The sequence below is a fragment of the Cryptomeria japonica genome, chromosome 2, assembly GCF_030272615.1.
Source record: "Cryptomeria japonica chromosome 2, Sugi_1.0, whole genome shotgun sequence".
Lineage (NCBI taxonomy): Eukaryota > Viridiplantae > Streptophyta > Pinopsida > Cupressales > Cupressaceae > Cryptomeria > Cryptomeria japonica.
This window is the reverse complement of record NC_081406.1, coordinates 612,423,820-612,443,908: the sequence shown is the minus strand read 5'-3', so window position 1 is coordinate 612,443,908 and position 20,089 is coordinate 612,423,820. Positions and strand designations below refer to the sequence as shown.

The 20,089-nt window shown below is 37.0% G+C and overlaps 1 protein-coding gene across 4 annotated transcripts in view; it reads left to right on the top strand.

Annotated features, from left to right (window-relative positions):
* The window catches only part of LOC131064292 (uncharacterized), a 228,397-nt gene that overhangs the window by 96,321 nt on the left and 111,987 nt on the right, over positions 1 to 20,089 (top strand). For all 4 annotated transcript variants that reach the window (XM_057998391.2, XM_057998394.2, XM_057998392.2 and 1 more), the window contains one exon: positions 11,186 to 11,497. In XM_057998391.2, the coding sequence (XP_057854374.2) occupies positions 11,186 to 11,497 (312 nt within the window). The remainder of the gene's footprint in view (positions 1 to 11,185; positions 11,498 to 20,089) is intronic.

The window sequence follows — 20,089 nt, the reverse complement described above, 5'->3', positions numbered from 1 at the left end:
CTCCAAAGCAGATAAGGTCGAAGTGGGGGGCAAAATTCGCTCACATGGAGCCAGACACCGTCCAGGCAAATGAAACCCAAATTGTCACGAGACATTTATAGAAAGCTTTGAAGACCACCTCGCCACTCCTCTCTCACACAGTTCGTTACAATCCATCGCACCTTCTCCTTGCTCACCAATTCAAAGCAGTAGGCCGAAAACATTGATGCTATGTTCGCATTTGTTCGATACAAATATTGGGTGCACATATATTCGTCTCCCAGAATTGTCTTTACCTGAATGAGAAACTCCATCTTCTCGAACTTAAAAACATTCAAGAGCTGTTCATCAGAGATCTGGCCCGAAAAGGCCACCATCAATCTGGAAGCATGTAGCAAAAAATTGGGCTCCATGGTCAAAAAGAAATGTGAGACGTCCAAACACTCTGCATAGATCGCACCTTAAAAACAAACTCGCCTCACGCACATAGCACCTCAACTCACCTTGAGACATATAGCTTGTAGTGTAAGCTAGGCTGCTAGAACAAACAAGAAGGCCACACACCCGATAAATCATGAATGAGTTACGTCGAGACAAGGTGGCAAAATGTGTGAATAGTAAACTCACCATTAATCTTGCACACAAAAGTACAATGCAAAGGGAAATTGCCGCCACCTATGCCAAGCAAACGCAACCAACCTTTGCCATCTCACCTACCCAAGAAGAGGAAATATATCATTGAAGAGAGCACCTTTCGCCCAGCTACGCCGTACAAAACCTGACAAGCATTGAAAGCCCAATATGCACCTTTTCATTGCAATGAAGCACACATACATAACGGACAACTAAAACACCAAGTTCTAGATGTGAATTGGAAAATCAACCCCTCAATTCAAATTATAGCTGTTGGGTGGGTAAATTCAAACCTGAATTCACCAACTTGAAGGTCGAAAGCTTGTTTGGCACAACAATTGACATCCTTATTTCTATCTCTGAGGACATGTGAGATCTTGAAACTTTGAAAATATGATAGAAGAACTCTAATACCTTGAATTTCTCTGTCGATTTTCTAGTTTTGTGCTTCACCATTAACAATGGCATGGGTTATAATTTGAGAGTCCCCTTCTAGGTGGAGCTTCGATACACCAATCCTACCTGCCAATTGAATTGCTAAGAGGGCGACTTTAACTTCAGCTTCATTGTTTGTTCCCGGAGGTAGGCGCTACTTTCCTTTAGCAATAACTTTGCCATAGCAATCCTTAGCAACACATCCTGCACTAGAGGGACTTAGATTGCCATGAGCTGCACCATCGAAATTTATTTTAATCCAACCATGTTTAGGAGGACACCAAGTTGATAGCTTTTCCTAAGGACAACTAGGATTAACCCTACTAGACCCATTAACGGGTCAGTTTTGAAATATTTATTGTCTACATAATGGTACTTGAATGATGTAAATTTGTAAAATTATTAAGGTGCATTATCAGTGGAATCCGACACCTTCAGTATTATTTAGATTAAGGGGGGGCTAGATATTAGTCATAAGGAGACATTTTGTCATAGTCTAAAATCAAGTTGTGTTAGTTTGAATAGGGTCAAATAGTATTTCTTTAAATGGAGAAAAATAACACATTGATAACAAAATTTGAAGGTTTAGAATTCCACATGTGGCAAATCAAGTTACAATTGATCCTTATTGAAAAGGCTCTATGGGATGTGGTAAGTGGAGCAACAACAAGGCCAATTGATGCTAATGGAAGCTCAAAGTGGATTGCGAAGGATCAAAGAGCAATAGCTTTGATTGGTCTTGGACTTTAAGGTGCATACCTCCACCACATTGACTTATCGAAAACCTCAAATAAAGTGTGGGATAATTTGAATGCTTTGTTTGGATCAAAGGCATCAAGTGCAAAGATGGGCTTAAAGTAGAAATTGTTTGGGTTGAAAATGATGGAAGGTGACAACATTGTTCAGCATATCAATAAGTTGCGCTCCTTATTGAATCAACTAGTTGGGATAGATGCTAAAGTAGATGATGATGATTCAAAAGCTATTTTGTTAAATAGCATACCTCTTAGTTATGGTAATATTGTATTCACATTAAACAAAGTAGATGCTAGCCTAGAAGATACAATATCTACTCTAATTGATGAAGGAGCTAAGAAATGGACCTAACAATAGAGGAAATTGTAATGTTCGGTAAAAACAAGCCCAACCGTTCCTTCAAATCCAATTCTTCTACATCAAAGGAAAATCGGTTTTTCAAGAATATAATTTTGTGTCACTATTGCAAGAAGGGACACATTGTAATGAATTGCACTCAGCGTGCCAAGGATCTCCTTGATGGCATGCTAAATACAGATAAGGCATTGGCTGCAGATAATGATGAAGAATGCCTTCATGGGGTGGCTATTGAAGACCCTCCACACGAAAATATTGACGAGGAATATATTTTTAAATTCAAATCAAAAGTTTTGATTTGTGATTGGATGTGTTTGTCCCCAATCACAAATGTTGGTTGTTTGTGAATGGATGTGTTTGTCCCTATTCACAAGATGATTGGATGTGTTTGTCCCCAATTACAGTTGTTAGTTGTAAGTGATTGGATGTGTTTGTGTCCCCAATCACTAATGTTGGTTATTTTCGAATGGATGTGTTTGTCCCCATTCACAAGATTTTGTAAGTGATTGGAAGTGTTTGTCCCTAGCCACAAGAGTTGGTGATTATGCTTGGATGTGTGTGTCCGTAGTCACAATAGTTGGTGATTATGCTTGGATGTGTGTGTCCCTAATCATACTTGTTGTGAGGAGATGTGTGTGTCCCAGTTCATAACCTTGATGTTGGATAGATGTGTTTGTCCCTATCCTTGGATGAAAGTACAATAAGCATGGTGAGGCTAGTTCTACCATTGCTTGTCGTGAGTAGATGTGTATGTCCCTACTCATACTTTATAATGAACCACTGAATGTGGGTTGTGTTGATGTGTTTTTTAGACACAATCCAACACAAAATAAAATACCCAAAAGTATCTTATCCTCTCTTGAACAAAGTCTCTCAAATGCGACCTGGGAACATCCCAAAAGAAGATCTTTCCTTGCACTATCGATTCCATCCTCAACAAACATGTCAAACAATGCATCTCATCATGTTCATTCATCTTGTGGATCCTACACTTCTCCGGAGATGCAAATTCTGACAAGCGGCGTGGGTATGGTTGTATATTCAATCTTCACCAAAGTTGAGGAATGTCAACTTGTTGCCCATTTTGATGATGCTGCCGCTCCATTGAGAAACCCTTTCTTTTTTTATTTTTCTGATTTTCTGATTTTTTGATTTTTTTTGATTTTTCTGGTTTTTCACTTCTTTTGGATTTTTTGGAATAAAGAGATCTTGCAAATCTCAAATTTATCTTTGAAGGCTCAATTGGTTCCAGCTTGTGTGAAGTACTTCTTTCCTTTGTAAGCCCAACTGATAATTTAGCAATCACCCTCTTTCTTGTGTAAATTCTGTTGGCGACTGCTTCAAAGTATGATTCGATAAACTCCAACATCAACTGCTTCATTCATGTATCCACAATCAGCCCTCCTAATTCTTTTGAGTGTGGAGGAGAGTGAAAAAAGGCTATAATATTACTCCTCGCAAATATGAATTTATATGATTTGGAGTTCAGCTGTTCAAGAATTCATCGCGATCATGCCCTCCTTCTAGCGCCAATTCTGTTGATGTGTTTTTTAGACACAATCTAACACAAAATAAAATACCCAAAAGTATCTTATCTTTTCTTGAACAAGGTCTCACAAATGCTAAAGATTCGCATAAGGATCACCTTGAGATAACTCCAAGGTTCCTCAATATGTCGGGTCACGACGTGTGGATAAGCATAGTTGGCCGTTGTGATTGCTGTTTCTTCAAGGGTCTTACATTATACATGAATGCTTGAATTGCTGGAACTTAGATTCTACCTATTTGCTTGGAGAGTTAAAAAAAGGGGAAAAGGCATACGGTTTAGGAAGACTACGCTGCTCCTAAGAATGTAAGAGAAGAGTGAATGGTTCGATCGAATCTTATTGGGCAAGGTCTGACCATCAAATCGAACAGTTCGATTCAAGCTCAGTGCAATCTTCTAAGGTGCAATTCAAAGATGTTCAAATCATTATCATCAAACATTGATTAACATTCAAGTTAATGCATAAACAATGGATGTATAACAATTGAAGTTGAGCTCATATAATTCCAGTTGACCACACAAGGCACACTTACAATCAGCAAGAGGCTAGTGGTATGGACTAAATGGATTCCATGCAAATGCATTCAACAATTTCCTCCATTTAATCTAATCAACATGAAAGTAAATGAGAAGTAGAAACCATGGGACTTTTTGAAATAACACATTTCACCATAACTTAAATGAAAAGAGTATCTCCATTTACAAGTCTTAACAACAATTCCTCCTAATCTAACTTCTAACTGCTTGCTATCTAATATCTATCAACTATTCACTATTGACTCTTAACTATCTATTCTCTATTCTATTAACCTTTTCAAATGAGAAGTGTGAGCTTTATATAGAGAGCTCATTACAATGAATGGCTCAGATCAATTTGAGATCAATGGCTGAGATTTTACAATAAAACCCTAACTAGGGTTTGTTACAACAAACTTTATTCTGGCCAATGAAATAATTACAATGCTTGGACACATGTCATCTTTAGAATATTCGACCAATAGATAGTGGGGGTAGGTGCATTGGAACTTGTATACCAATGTATGAGCTTGGTTTATTGAATCAAGAAATGCTGATGTGGAACTCTTCTGATTGGGTGAGTAGTGATTGGGATGCCACCTCAATTTGCACTTGTACTTTGTAGATTGAATACTCAACATTACAAGCAAGTGTTGATGTCTCAAGCGATATCTATTGATAGTGATACTCCACATCACAACCTTCAGCAGTGATGATGATGGTTGTTCTTTCCTTATTCATGATCTTCAACTTAATGTTGTGGGATCTTTGGTTTCTCGTGAATTTCTTGCATCAAAACCTTCAATCTGCTTATTGGGGATGACCTTGATATGATGCAGGTCTGATTTTGAACTACGAGTCAGGTCTGATTTTCAACTACGAGTCAGGTCTGATATCCACTTTATGGATCATTTTTGCAAGTCTGATCTTTCTGTTCAAGTTTGCTGAAATTGATGTCAAAGTTGGCTTCAACTCTAGATTGAACTTTCTGCTGATGGTATCTGCCTCTAATGATGAAGAAGTTTGCTTTGATTGATACTCTTTATTGCTAGATTAAATCATCTTCAAGTCCCATTCGTTTTGATTTAATCTTTGATCTTGATTGCTGGATTTGTTCTTCCCCTTCCTAGCTTTCCATCCTTATAGTAAACAGGAAGCGTTCCTCATTGTATTGTTGAATCTCCTTTGACATGATTCGATATCCTTTTAAGTTATGAAGTTTTCTCCCTCTTCATGTATCACTCCTTGCATTAGTTCTTTATCTTTGACCTTTACATCTGATCTAATTCGCTGCTCTGCTATTTTAGAGGAAGAATTTGCTTCTTCCTTTATGAATTTCGCTGAAGTCGCTGCTTTTGGATCATATTTGCTGTTGATGTTGATTGAATTCCTTGCCTTGCTGATGAAATTCACTAACTAGCTGATGAAATCGCTGTTGGAGAAAGAACGTGTTGTGAATTGGTGATTGAATGAATGCTTTGAGTCCTCTTATATAGGCGCCTTAGGGCAAAAGACATGTCCTTTAGGGTGAAGGCCGACTTGACCTCAAGCAAATAAAAATTAAATTGTCTTTCCCTAGGGTGGCCGACTTGACAAGTTTATAAGTATTTTATGTTTGGCGCCAAATGTGTTTTAAATTGCACTTTCAACGGTCAAAAGAGAGAATTCGCTCCCAGCTAGTAGCAATGGAAGTACTTTTCGCTCCTAAAGTGGAGCAATGGAACAAGAATTCGCTCCATTAAGGGAGTAATGGAAGTAGGTTCCAAATTCACCATTTAGTCAAAACTTTATTCACTCTCTCCAATTCATCAGCTCAAACTTTAAGTTCTAATCATCCATGCGTGAAAATAGTTAGATTAACCTCAAGAAGAGCTTTGAAATCAGCTCCGCTCCTATGCAAGGGCAAAGGAAGAGTATTTCGCTCCCAAAGGGAGGCAATGGAAGTGAAAATCGCTCCAACTGAGGAGCAAGGGAAGTCATTGCAAACTTGGTTTCACTCACTTGCTTTCCATTCATCAACTTATCTTTTGAGTACTTTGCCATCTATGTCAAACCAACCTCAAAGAGGCTCTAAAATCAACTTCGCTCCCAAGCCCAAGCAAAGGAAACCGAATTTGCTTCCACTGAGGAGCAATGGAAGTTAAAATTGCTCCAAATCAGGAGCAATGGAAATGTTTTTCGCTCCGAAATGGGAGCAAAGGAAATAGCCTTCTACTTAGTCAAATTCAGGTTGCTGAATTGAAATTGAGTTTATTGCTCGAATGAAGACATTATATGGTGACCAAAGAGAGTTTTAAACTTCCTAGAAGACTTAAGGAAGAAGTTTGCTCCTAAGAAGGATCAATGGAAGCAGATTTCTCTCCTAGGAAGGAGCAATTGAAGTGCAGCAAAATTACCATACTCGGCTTTCCTATCAACTTCTTCATCAATTCATCCTTTAAATTGGTTTCATTGCATCCATTTCAGTCCTCTAGAATGCCATGGGAGTCATGCCGGATGTCACAATAGCAAAGAAATTCAAGTTCGCTCCAGCAAGGGAGCAAAGGAAGTCACAACATACTTAGCCAACTTTTGAGATGGCTGGTTCAAACATCCAATTCATTGCTTAAACAAAGGCATCATACTGCAATTCATAACGAGCAAAGGCATTTTACCCCTTGTTTGGACTTAGACAACTTGGCGGCTTTCTTGTGCTCATTTGGACTTAATATCCTTTGCCTGGATCATGTTCGATGTGGGATTAATTAACCAAAATTTTCATCATGACTGAACTTCATCTCTTGTTAGCATAATCAAGTTGGCATTCTGAGCTTCATGTGCACAAGAATTTCTGTATTTTGACATCCAATTGCACGAGGGAGGTGGTATTTGGGGCTTTATTAGCACAATTTGTTCTTGAGCAGACTCTAGGCTTTTAATTGCACCACCAAATCGGACTTTAGATGCTTATTTGCACAACATGATCGGCATTTGCAGGCTGGTTTGTACAAACACAATGACTTGTCGGGATTATAAGCCTTCTCCACACAACCAAAATCGGAATTTTAGCCCCAAATGCATATCGGCACATCGGCATTTTCATCTTTATTGATAACTTTTATCACATCCCTTGCGAAGACCTGCAAGTGGTTGAAATGTTTTTCATTGCATTGTAGAATCCTTTGTCTTTCATACCATTTTAATTGAATGTTCTTCATCTATGCTTGTCTTTGTATGTTTTCATGTCCTTGTGGAATTCCTCATTGTAAAGCAACTCCTTGCATTGTTGAGATATCCTTGCACCATTTCATTCTCATCTCCTTTGTAAAGATTCCTGAAAAAAAAAAACACTTATGAATAGTGATTGTCAATGCAAACAGATTATGATGGGGAAATCAGAAACTTAGTCTCACACTCTAAATTCATTGTGAAGAACTTTGAAAAGGATTCAAATCTGTAAACGATATTTTAGGTCTTTGAAATGTATCAAGCTTGCAAGAAAACTGTTCATATTTATAAGTAAATTGCTAGCTTTTTTCTTTCAAAACCATCTCCTCTTATCTTGTAACAACATCAACTTCTTTTCTTAATTCTTCATGCTTCAGACAGAGTTGTTCTGATTTGATCTGCCTCTGTAATGTAACTTTTCATCCTTATTCTGAGTCCTTCACCTTTATCTGAAATCTAATTTGTGATTCACACTTGCCTTTTTTCTCAAATGAGCTTCTTCGATTCTGGAATTCACACCTTGTTCTGAAAAAATATGGATTTGCACCCTTATATTGTTATTTACTTCTGCTTTTTTATACTCTGATTCTGAATTTGCTTTTATTTACTTTATTTGCATTTAAATTCCAAATGGTTTTGTTTAAGTGACACATCCTTACTCAAAGGCCAGCTCCCTATCTTTCTTGGTGCCACACCTTGCATTAAGTCTCATCGTGGCATGTGCTGGAGATATTAGGAGCTAAAAAAAATGTTGAGGTGGATGCTCCTCTTTGCTTTTTTCTTTTAAAAAAAAATGCCTTAAAAACTTTTACCTTCTTTCCATCTTTAAGCTTTGGTGGGCCCAAACAATGATACGGTAGTAAAGGAAGTCAAAGGAAATGCTCTATGCCTTAAAAGAACCTTTTTAAAATCTCCACTTCAGATTTCGTGGGGCCCAGCATGTGTGAGAGGAATGTGTTTACTCCAAAATTTAATAGAGGTGACTACATTGGGCCTAGTAGTTTTGAACAATGGACCCTCATCCTTGTGTACAGTTGGAGAATTCCGCAGGTTGGTGGGATTGGTTGCACACCAGATGTGATCGTTGTGGTGGCACATGGTATGGGTGGTAAATTGGGAAGTGCACATGGGGAGCTCTCTAGTTGCTGAGTTTCTAACCTAGATGATTGTGAGAAACATTTGCAAGCAGTTTAGTCATGAGTGTCACCAGCTCAAGTCAAATTTAATGCCATAATTATGTTGTTTTTTACAAAGGTTTTTGTACCATGAACCACTGCCTATAGGAGAGCTCACATCCATCGTTGTATATATCTTTATTTGCATCCTTAGCGAAATGGTCATCATCAGTTTTGAAATTACTCTTCTGCAATTTTCACTTCATGATGCTGTGACAGATTTTCGCATTGGGCTCCATGGTGATTTAATCATCACAAAGTTTAGGGAGCTGTTAGGATTTATTTGTCTGGCTTTGCTAGGGGAAGGAGTGTCTTGCCTCTTGTTGAATTGTTCATCTGCACTATGGATAGAGAGAACAGATCCCTTCAGATTGTTGATATGAGGACCTAAAAGTTTATTTCTGGCCAAAATAGGGATTGTTAGAGCCCACAATATTGATGCTGTTTAGTAGACCTGGATGTGTTTTTAAATTATTTCAACTAAGAACGTATTTTTTTATATAGGTTTATTTTCTTTGATAGATGCTATGCGTAATGCTTGAAATGGTTCAAGGCAATCTTGTTCTGTCGATAATTTAAAAAGTTTGGAGAATAGTTTCTTTCATGAGTCAAAATTTGCACAGTTCAAAGTCAAACAGATATGGGAACTTGGTGATAGTAGTATGCAGTTTCCAAATGCTACTGGCTCTATCAGTTCTTTTCTTAGACTGAATGGTATGGTTTTTTCAAGGAAGTAGGATTGTGGATGGAATTGTTAAGAGCAGGCTCTCTGGTTCTTGTTGATGTATATTTCAAGGAATTTGATCATATATAGATATATATATTGGAAATTCTATATTTGGGAAATTGATATATATATATATATATATATATATAAGCTTAGCCTATATAGAATTTAGAATTTATCAATATGATTGACACTGAAAGAGATTTAAGGCAATAACTAAACATATTGACTGGAAAGTCTATTTTTTGGGAAATTGTCATATTGGATCCTAGCATTGGATTATTGAGAAATTAATCTCTAGGTGGTATAAGCTATGGATGATGATAATCACATGGCTAGGATAGTACATATGCTCTGTACCTTGTGCCTTTGATCTTAGAATCCTTGGGTAAAACAATCTTATATTGTTGTGAGTGGGTTATTGATTTAAGCAGTTTTCAGTACTCGTTAACTATCATGAGTGTTTAACTATTAATAAATTATTCTGCTTATTTAATGAAATTACTTGAGAGAAGCTTCTAGAGTGATGTTGTGTCACCAATAATACCATTCTCTCTTTCCGACACTTCCATATGTAATAACCCTTGATAAGTCCCTAACAAGCATTGAGTTCTTTTAAATACTCTGATTCTTCAAAGTACTTAAGTGTACCGTTGCTAATACATTGTAACCGAAAACCACAAATGAAGGTTTTTAAGAACATTTTGGAGCAAAATTTTACCATCAAAAGTATTAAAATTATAGAGAATAAGCATAATGATGCATAATGATGCACTGCAGTACCCTGTAAGATGTCTTAAGTTTGTCATATGATTATGGTTTGTTTATTTGATATCTTGTTGCTATGGACCTCCAAATTAATCATTCAGCTCTTTTAATGGCCAAATTAAGAGTTTGAAAGTCATTCTAGGATCAAATATGCCCATTATCAGTAGTTCCTCTCATATCCGTTGATCAGGGATCTCATAATTAATCATTTATCTCTTTCAACCGCCAAATTAATAAGCTATTCTAGGATCAAATTATGTTCTTTGTCAGTATGATTGTCTCATATCTATAGATCAGATATCATTTATAAATAGTTCTACATACTGATTATTAGAGTTCAATAAAAATGAGAATGGATAATGGTAAATACTTTAGCACTTTAGTCTTTGTTATCATATTGTAGTTGTACTTTAAGTTCAACATAGTGTTCTTGAATATAATATTATAATCTTGGATTTTTGAAGATACATATGAGTTAATATGAAATTTTACACAATGTGTGAATGGTTCATCTAGCTTTACAGTATGGGCAAGAATTTTATTTTCTTTGATAACAATCGATAGACTTATGACTTAGTATAACCATTCTGGGGAGTGCATTGGCTTATGGATGATTACACTGAAAAGGTTTGTCCTATCTTTCATTAGAACAGGACTTACTGTGCTTTTTTTGCACAAAGTATGACATATTGTAGATATTCGATATACAATCTATGCAATCTTCTACCTGGATGTTGGTTATTAATAGTTATTTTTGATTCAAAATTTGTTATCATTAGTCATCTTGTTTATAATATGAATTATGTATATATAATTTATTGGCATTGGAATGACACCTTATAGGTATTAGGCATTTAATAGCCAAGAGTAGTTCCTTTAAAAGCATTTTTTAAAAATTTTCTATGCATATGTATCCTAGATGTGATTGGTGTTCCAAGGCTTTATGTTTTGATTTTTTTGTGTGTAATTCAAATTAATATAGTTTAAAATAAAATTACTTCCAAGATTAACATAAGCTGTTTATTTTTCTATGGATGGTCAAGTGTTGAAACAAAAACATCTCATGTATATTTCTTTTTGTTTTAGGTAATAAGTCGGTACATGTATCGGAGCTAAACACAGATTTCAAGGAAATTACACCACCTCCACCTCCACCTTCACTTTCACCTCCACCTCCATCTCCACCTCCACCTCCACCTCCACTTTCACCTCCACCTCCACCTCCACCTCCACCTCCACCTCCACCTCTGCACACAGTTCCAGCTCCACCTACTCCTCCTTTTACATCATCATCGAGTTCTCCAATTTCCATTGGAAAAGAGAAATATATATTGGAGCCAAAGGTTCCATCAACAGAAGCAGGTCACACATCTAGTAGCTCATTTCTTTCTCAAATTGGTATGTTTTCTTTCTTGACATCCACACATCTGAACGCATTCCCTTAGAAATTATCAATGAGTTTTTTCTCATCGTAGTTCTTTAACTTATATGATCAGTTGGATTTGGCTTAAGATCAGTGTATATAATTCTGTTGTTTGGGTGTGTATTTGAACAAAATATATATTTTTAGTTTATATTGTTCTTATCATGTGTGTGTGTGGATATGTTTGTGCCTGTTGGGGGATCCATCTTCAATTGAATGTGTAAAAGTTGATTCAAGGCTTGCATTCATAGGCACATATTATTGTGATATATGTATTTATATTTGGTTCTAAATTCACATTGTGGTTCTCACTACTCACAATTGAGGAAACACAAAGAATCATGTTTCAGTTGGCAGGATTTCTTCTGGTCTAATAGGCACAGTAGGATTATCTTTGATAAATTTATCGAAAAGAATGTGTTGGAAACATAACTTTGAACATCTAGACGCTGTTCTATAGTTGCATATAATAAATGCTTCATTTGTAGGATTTGATCAAAACTTAAAATGCATGTATTTGAAGTTCTATGTCTGGTTTTTCAAACAGTAGCTACATCTATTTGAGCAGTGGTAAGAATTTTATCATGCCTTAATTTCCAGCAAAAACCTGGGGAAGCTATAACTTATCAACAAACCTTTCTCGTGGAGAATGTTAGAGATTTGAGAATTTATTACAATTATTTTCTTCTTTGAAATATCCTATTGACTGAATTTTGATGGAATTGATGAATTTGTTTAGATATATGCTTGGTGTTTATTCCATATCTTGAATATTCTTGTGCGTGCAACAATAAGAATGTGCAATCAATGAAAATAACAGAATTTTCATAATGGAACTGTAATCCCTTGTTTTTTACTATTGGAATGGTGAATTTTGGCACTTATTCCAATAGCATTTCATGCTGCAATTACTCAGAAATTTACAAACAATACATGCAACACATACCCAATTCTACAATCATTTCCAAACATGGCCTACAAGGGGTTGCCCAAGCTAGAAATATCATATAAATTCATGAAACCTTCAACCTGCAACATGGCTCCATTATTGTGTCCAAACCCTAGCTGAAACTTCCACAAATCTGCCCAAAATTCTGCAAATAAGCTCAATGATGAACTCTGAATGAATCCATCTCACAAGTAGAGTTGGGTTTCCATCCAACCTACAAATATCTAAGGGGTTTTGTCCTCAGAAATGGCTGTCATTGTCACACCAGCAACTAATGAGAAATATCAAGTATCAAACAATCACATAATGTCCCCTTTGGAGAAGGACGGAGCTCCTTTAAAAAGACTTCCCAAACCGTTGGTGAGCTTCCACTCTCAATGTGGGATTAAAAGTCACTTTATTTTATTTACTCCTTATAAAGTCACTTTATGACTTTATTATCATTTTTATAAATAAAGTCACTTTACTTTTATAATTTTATTTTATATCATAAAGTAACTTTTCTCACCAAATGATAATATAAGATCCTGGATAAAATAATATTCCACCTTTTATTTCTCCACCAATAGAAATTAATGACGTGACTAGCATATCATCCCTTATATCTCCTAATTAGCCTATCGAGATGACATGAAATAGGCTAATCAACTCTCATGTGGTCATTGGGGAAAAGGGGACATTACATTCTTCTAAGCATACTCAATGAATAGTTTAAATTCACAATTCTAGAAATTCGTTATTGCATGATCCATTGTAACTTTTGTAAAATCTCTGCTTGTCTTTGTTGTTATGTCATGTGATTAAATAATGTTGGTAACTGTTAGGTATGCAACCACCTAACCTAGCAGCACCCCATATTATAAACATCATATGGGTAGGCCATGAATCAATCATTAAAATATTTGTGCTAACGCCTTTATTTACATTTTTGCTCAAGTTTTCCCTAATAATCATCTTATAGTATCATAGTATTAAGGCTGTAGGCATATGGTGAGAGACATTGTTAGTAGCAGCAAAGAAGGAAGACTGAGAGGGGGAGGGGAGGGGGGGGGCGCGGGGGTGAATCAGTCTTCACCGGATCAACAAACTCAAACACAAAAATAGATCTGATAAATTGCAGTAACAACAAAGATAAGCAAATTGAGAGCACAACACACAACACCAAGATTTTGACGTGGAAAACCCGGTTATGGGAAAAACCACAGTGGGAACCTACCCACAGTAAGATGATACTCTGCAGCAGTATGTGAAAATATTACATTGGGGAATGCACATGCATTCAGGCATAGTGCCTAGAGCTCACTGCTCAAAAGATAATGGCCCGGAAGGCTACAACCCTCAGGGAAGTCTCACTGACTTACACAAAATTCGGACTACAATCCGGATGGGATGAACATAAAGAATAGTATCTCCAAATGTCTGATTACAGTGCTAGTTAAGTAGAGATGTCTGCCTTGCAACACCAATCTCCACACAACACTTCACCGAAGGATAAATCTCTTGTTCGGACATAAACCTCTGTTTGATAATGCAAACATAACTTTGACACCTAAATTATAAATATATCACCTATCTATACAATTCATCAACCTTGACAACAAGGTCGGCTAAACCATCAACCCTAAATTACAAGATTACATTACACGATACAAAGATCGACCACCGGACCAATATAATGGTTTACATGACATAACATGGACCTAATTCAAATTCCCAAACTCACAACTCCACCAGAAATTATGCTAAGATCAACCGCAACATGCTACATCACCAGAAAAAAACGCATAACACGAAAATCATCACCGGTTGATAGAAACCACCAAAAACTCACACAACGATCAATGCGGATCACCAGAACAAATAGGACATGACTAGGAACCACCAGTAAGCACGTTAGAATCATCAGTAACAGCTACGCCAACACCACTTATCAAATCTTCATCGATCAACATCTGAAACCCAAGAATACAACCAATCAACAACTCTTACGAAGAAAGATAACTTGCAGAGCACCAAATCACGATCCATCTGAAATGAAGATACACAAGGCCATCCCAAGCAATATCCCAAAGTCTCAGCACAAGATATGACCACACTGGAATATATCGGAGAAAATACTGAACTCTGCAAAACAGTGATCAGCAAACTGAAACTACAAACCGGATCATAAGATCTTCCCAACCTGCAATCACCAGAGCAAATCACAGGAATATGTTGACATCAATGACAACAACATATCCTAGCAGCAGCAATGAGCAACAATATCCAACAGGCATAGTTACCAAATCCGGTTCAGTGTGAATCTACAATTGCCAAAAATTTTCTAGAAACCTTTTTGAAGATTCTGGATTTCTGAATTTTTATATTCCTCAGTGAATTGACATTTATGAACCTGGTAACTACAGTGAGAGGTATGAACACCTTGTAAACACAAAATCATCTAAGTTACAAAGACCTAAAGTAAGCCCATGAAAATTATATGAATAAGACTTTGCTTGTAGACAAGAATGACAACAATTAAATATTGAAACAAGTGCAGAACCATAAACTGCCTTCGCACCTGTTTCGGCCCTTGGGGTCAAATTTATTCATTGTAACTGATGCTTAATGAAACACAAGGCACTTCATCATCTCAAACATTAGGTACATCTTCCTCTGGTTCTGCTCCGAACACTATAATTATTGTGGATGTTTTTTAGTAATAATATTGCATAGTTACTTAGAGAGTCATACCTGTCAGCCATGGTACTAATTTCCCTTATAAAAAACATATCCCCATCTTAGAGACACAAATGGGGATGTCGCCAGATTTCAGTAGATTTTAGCTGAAGATTCTGTGGGAACCCAATAAAATTTTCACCATATTCCACTCTTCTTTATGTGCATTTTGTCAAACAGTTGTCATATTGTTGTGCAGACTGGAATGTTTATGTTGCAAATTGGTGTTTCAGATTTGGTTGAATTCACTTATTCAATGCAAATGTAAAGAACACGAGCATGAGGATAATTGACTAAAATTAACAGTTAGATACCACAAAATCTGCTATGCTTGAACAGAACACTTTATTTCAATTGCACAAAATACACAGAGAGGTGAGTTAATTTCTGATCTTCAAATAGAGGACCAACTCTTAAAAATTGACCTTCAAAATGTCTGCAACTTACAACAGATTTATAATCTCCAGAGATATATGCCACAGATAGAATTAATGCCAAATCGACAACCCTTGGGCTGCACAAGTTCCTCAGAGATATGAGCAATTAATTTTGTGTCTTGAGATCTGGAAGATGTCATTGAGTTCTGAAATTATTTCTAACTCAGGCAGACTGAAATATTCCTTATTGCTGTACCTTGCAACTCCACGTTTCACTGTAATGGAAAATCAGAACAGTTTTTGAAAGTATTCTACAAATTCCCAAATCCTCATGTCTTGCCAAGAGATGCCTATGTGACCAGCAAGCACTGCAAACTCGTGACCAATAACACACGTCTCACCTCAGATCTTAGCTCCCTTAATATGGCTGTCTCTTTTCCAGCCTTAGTCCCCTAAGGTTTGATACATATTGCTTCTCTTATCAGTCATAAATTATCACACTTTCAATGGAAAGAACTAGAGCCCAATCTCAATATTGAGCCTTATTTATTGCAGTTCAATACACAAATCCCCCTAGCAACACTTCCAGGTGACATCACGGTTTCTGCAGACTTTATGAACTCACAAATTAACATAATTGCCCCTTACACATGTTTTCCATCCTTTTGAATTGAATTGCCTAGTATAAAATTATTTTACCAATCTTGGTGTCCAATATAGCTGTCCAAATGAATGACCAATGAACTCAACTGAAATAGTCTTCAAAGAAGACTTCACAAAATTCAAATCTCTTTAAATAAGCTGAAGTGCGAATTCTGAAATGAATCCACCCAATAGGTTGAATGGGTTTTTGAGCAAACAACCAAAACACCTAAGGGATTTCGTCTTTGGGCATGCTGAACCTGCAGACACAAGCTCTCTAAGAAATTCTGAAACTTAACAAGTCAAGAATGGATCCAAATAACTTGAATTCATCTCCTTTTAAAGCCCCAGTAGAAATCTCTAGAAGAATATGATTTAACCTCCTTAAAATCTTCTAGAAGAACACTTATGCTAATAAAGTGACATTACAATATTTACTTATTTAGTTTTCACAATAGTCAATTAAAATAAAGAAATCCTTAAGATTTACTTTATTGGGACAACTTTTAAATAATTAATTTAATTTTATTCTTTTATAATCTCCCACCTTAGCCTATGGGAATATGAATAGGCTAGATGACTCCACTAGCTAATCACTTGGAAAAAGGGGACATTATGGGCGTCCCCGGAGATTGCTTGCCCCCAAACAATCTGTACCTGTTTGCTAAAGCGAATTACCAGGATCCCATATCAATCTTTTGAATGTTCCACCATGTTCATTTTGCTCCTTGAAATATCTCTAAGCTGCACACATGTAAATCTGCGTTGTTCTTTCAAAGTAAACCTTCATGACTTTTCTTGTTAGAAGTATTATAATTCTTTTTATAAACCTTGCAAACTCTCCATCATACTTCTTACTCCCACCATGTTTTCACTGCTCCATTTTGATACAATTACAAGCTGCAAATTTGTTATCCCATGAAGCAAACCTGTCAATTATGTATGTTCTTGGATCCCTTATGTTCAAATCATCATACACACACAACATGAAATGAGGCATATATCTCATCAAATAACCAATCATACTCTCACATACTTCCTCAAAGCTGCTGGTACAAATGATGACAGCAGTGTTAAGTCTGAAAATCTGATTTATAACCGCTTTTGGAACGCTTCTGCTTTCATAAACTGGTAATCCCTCATCAACATTCAATCTCTAAATGGTAGAGTGACAATCCAGTGCACACAAACCCATACAATGAGCTGCAATCTTCAATTCAAGGTCTCATAATTCTGTGATCAGTGTCATAGAACAGCCACTATTCATCAATATGTTAGATGACAACCTTTGAACCAAATCTGAAAATTCTCCCACATGCTGCAAATTGATGGAATTATGCCTACTCAGAAAACTAGGGATAGGATATACTTGATCATTAACTAGTAATGAATGACGAACAACATGTTCAAAGTTGGGAACCCGCAATGTTTTCATTTGATAGCCATCTCAAGGGAGTGCCTTGCAATATGATGACAAATAGTGATGTCTACATGAAGCAACGATTAGCAAATCTGTTATGGAATGTCAAACCTTTTGATTACCTTGGATCCATCAACACTATCTCATACTTGGCTATTAAATCTTGAGTATCAAATGATAATGCCCCTTAACAAAGTCACCGACATAGAACTTGCCTATCACCTTATGATTAACAAGATCATACAATACAGTATACTGCTATTTACACTCATAGAATCCACATTTTCTTCATCCCTTTCAATAGTGTCTTCATAGATCTCATGCACTCATCATCAGCAGCTGATACATGAAGTGTATCACGCTGAAAACCGTCTTCATTATCTGCTATAGCATCTCTCTCATGGCTGCAAATCACACTTCCCTGTGAAAATTGATCTTCAAAATTCAAGAGTTCATGCCTATTGAGTTCATCAATTCCTTCAACAATTTGTTTGAACGTCATAACCCTTGTATTAGCTTTTTGTTCCTTGTGGGTGTGTTGTGACGTATTCACACATCGCCCCATTGCAAATGGGGACCCCTACTTTTTTTTTGCTTTCTTGGGTTTGCTTTCTAGGTTTTTAGGATTTGTCTGTTAGCCTTTGCATTTTGAGTGTTGCCAGAGGGATCAATGGATAGCAGGCTTTGCTCGAGCTAAGATGAGTCAGTAGATGGGTTTCTTTCCAGGTCTTCTTTAAGCTTGGTTTTGCTGGTGGTGTCCAGTTTGAGTTCGAGGAAGTCAGGGAGTGGTTGAGCAAATTTGGCTAAGACAGGAAAGGAATGAATCAAGGATCTAGCCTATAACAAAGTCAAGCCAGTTTGAGGGTGAATCGAGCCAAGAATGTAAATTTTGCTCCTGACCCTTCCAAAGGGTCCAGAGTGAAATTCATATTTCCTCTATTTTGCTTCTTAGCTTGACCAAGTTAGGAACTTCTAAGGCATGGTTTGGTAGGTTTTGATACATATTTGCCTTGAAGAGGAATTTTTGGACCTCAAGATGATGAAAGCTAGCCTCAAATGAGGATTTCGCTCCTGACCCTTCCAAAGGGTCCAGAGCGAAATCCTCCCTTTTTCCCTTCCTATGGCCTTAAAACCTAGTCTGACCTTGCCTGGACCCAATTGAGTGATGGAATATCTTGATAGTGAAAGAAGGAAGTTGATTTGATCAAGTTTGGTGGAGAATGAAGTGAACCTAAGTGAGAAGCTAGCCAAGAGTGGGATTTTCGCTCCTGACCCTTCCAAAGGGTCTAGAGCTAAAATACCCTTAAACATCAAATTCTCACTTGTCAAGGCAAGGACCATAGCTTCCTTAGGCATAGTAAGGGCAATTTGATACGTTCTAGCCCTAGGGAGTGATTGATGGTGGATGAGATGAAGGATTTTGGTCAAAAATGTGAATTTCGCTCCTGACCCTTCCAGAGGGTCCAGAGCGAAATTCTTGAAAACTCTTATTTTTCCCTTGGCTAAAGTCAGGATCTTGATGGAGATGCGTGAAGAAGGATCTATGTTTGCCTCTCAAAGAGAATTGGAGTTGAAAAGGTCAAGAGTCAAGCCCAAAACATGATTTTCGCTCCTGACCCTTCCAAAGGGTCCAGAGCGAAAATCTTGGTAGCTCTCATTTGCTTCCCAATTTTGGCTAAGTGTTGATTTCTAGGGCATGTTGGGGGATGAATTGGTATGTTCCTGCCTTGAGATGGAGTTGATTGATTTTGAAGAACAAGATTTTGGCCTAAAGGAGAATTTCGCTTCTGACCCTTCCAAAGGGTCTAGAGTGAAATTCATCATAAACTTCATTTGCTACCTTGTTTGACCTTGAAACCTTCTTCCTCAGGTGGAAAATGATCTAAGTTTGCTTCTTGAAGTGGTTTGAAGTTTGAAAAGTGAGTAATCTAGCCTAGAATGAGATTTTCGCTCCTGACCCTTCCAAAGGGTCCAGAGTGAAAATCCTCTTAAAGCTCATTTCCTCCTAAGTTTGACCAAATTTTGATTTGCAGGGCATCTTGAAGGGAAGGATGGACATCTTGTGGCCTTTGGAAATGTTTGAAAGCGTTGAAATGTAAAGGATTTTGGACCAAAAGATGAATTTCGCTCCCGACCCTTCCAAAGGGTCCAGAGTGAAATTCCTAAAACACATATTTTTCCATTGAAGGAGGTTTAGAGCTTGGTTTTTTATGGCGTGGATGGAAGTGAGATAGCATGTCTTTGCCTCTTGAGGTTGTTTTAAATTGGAGAAATGAAGAATTTAGCCCAAAATCTTGATTTTCACTCCTGACCCTTCCAAAGGGTCCAGAGCGAAAATCTCCCTAAGATGCATTTCCTTCCTTATTTGACTAAAATTTGATGTCCAAGGCATGATGAGAAGGAGAATGAACATGATCTTTCCTTTAAGAGTGTTTGGTAGCTATGAAATTGAAGGATTTTA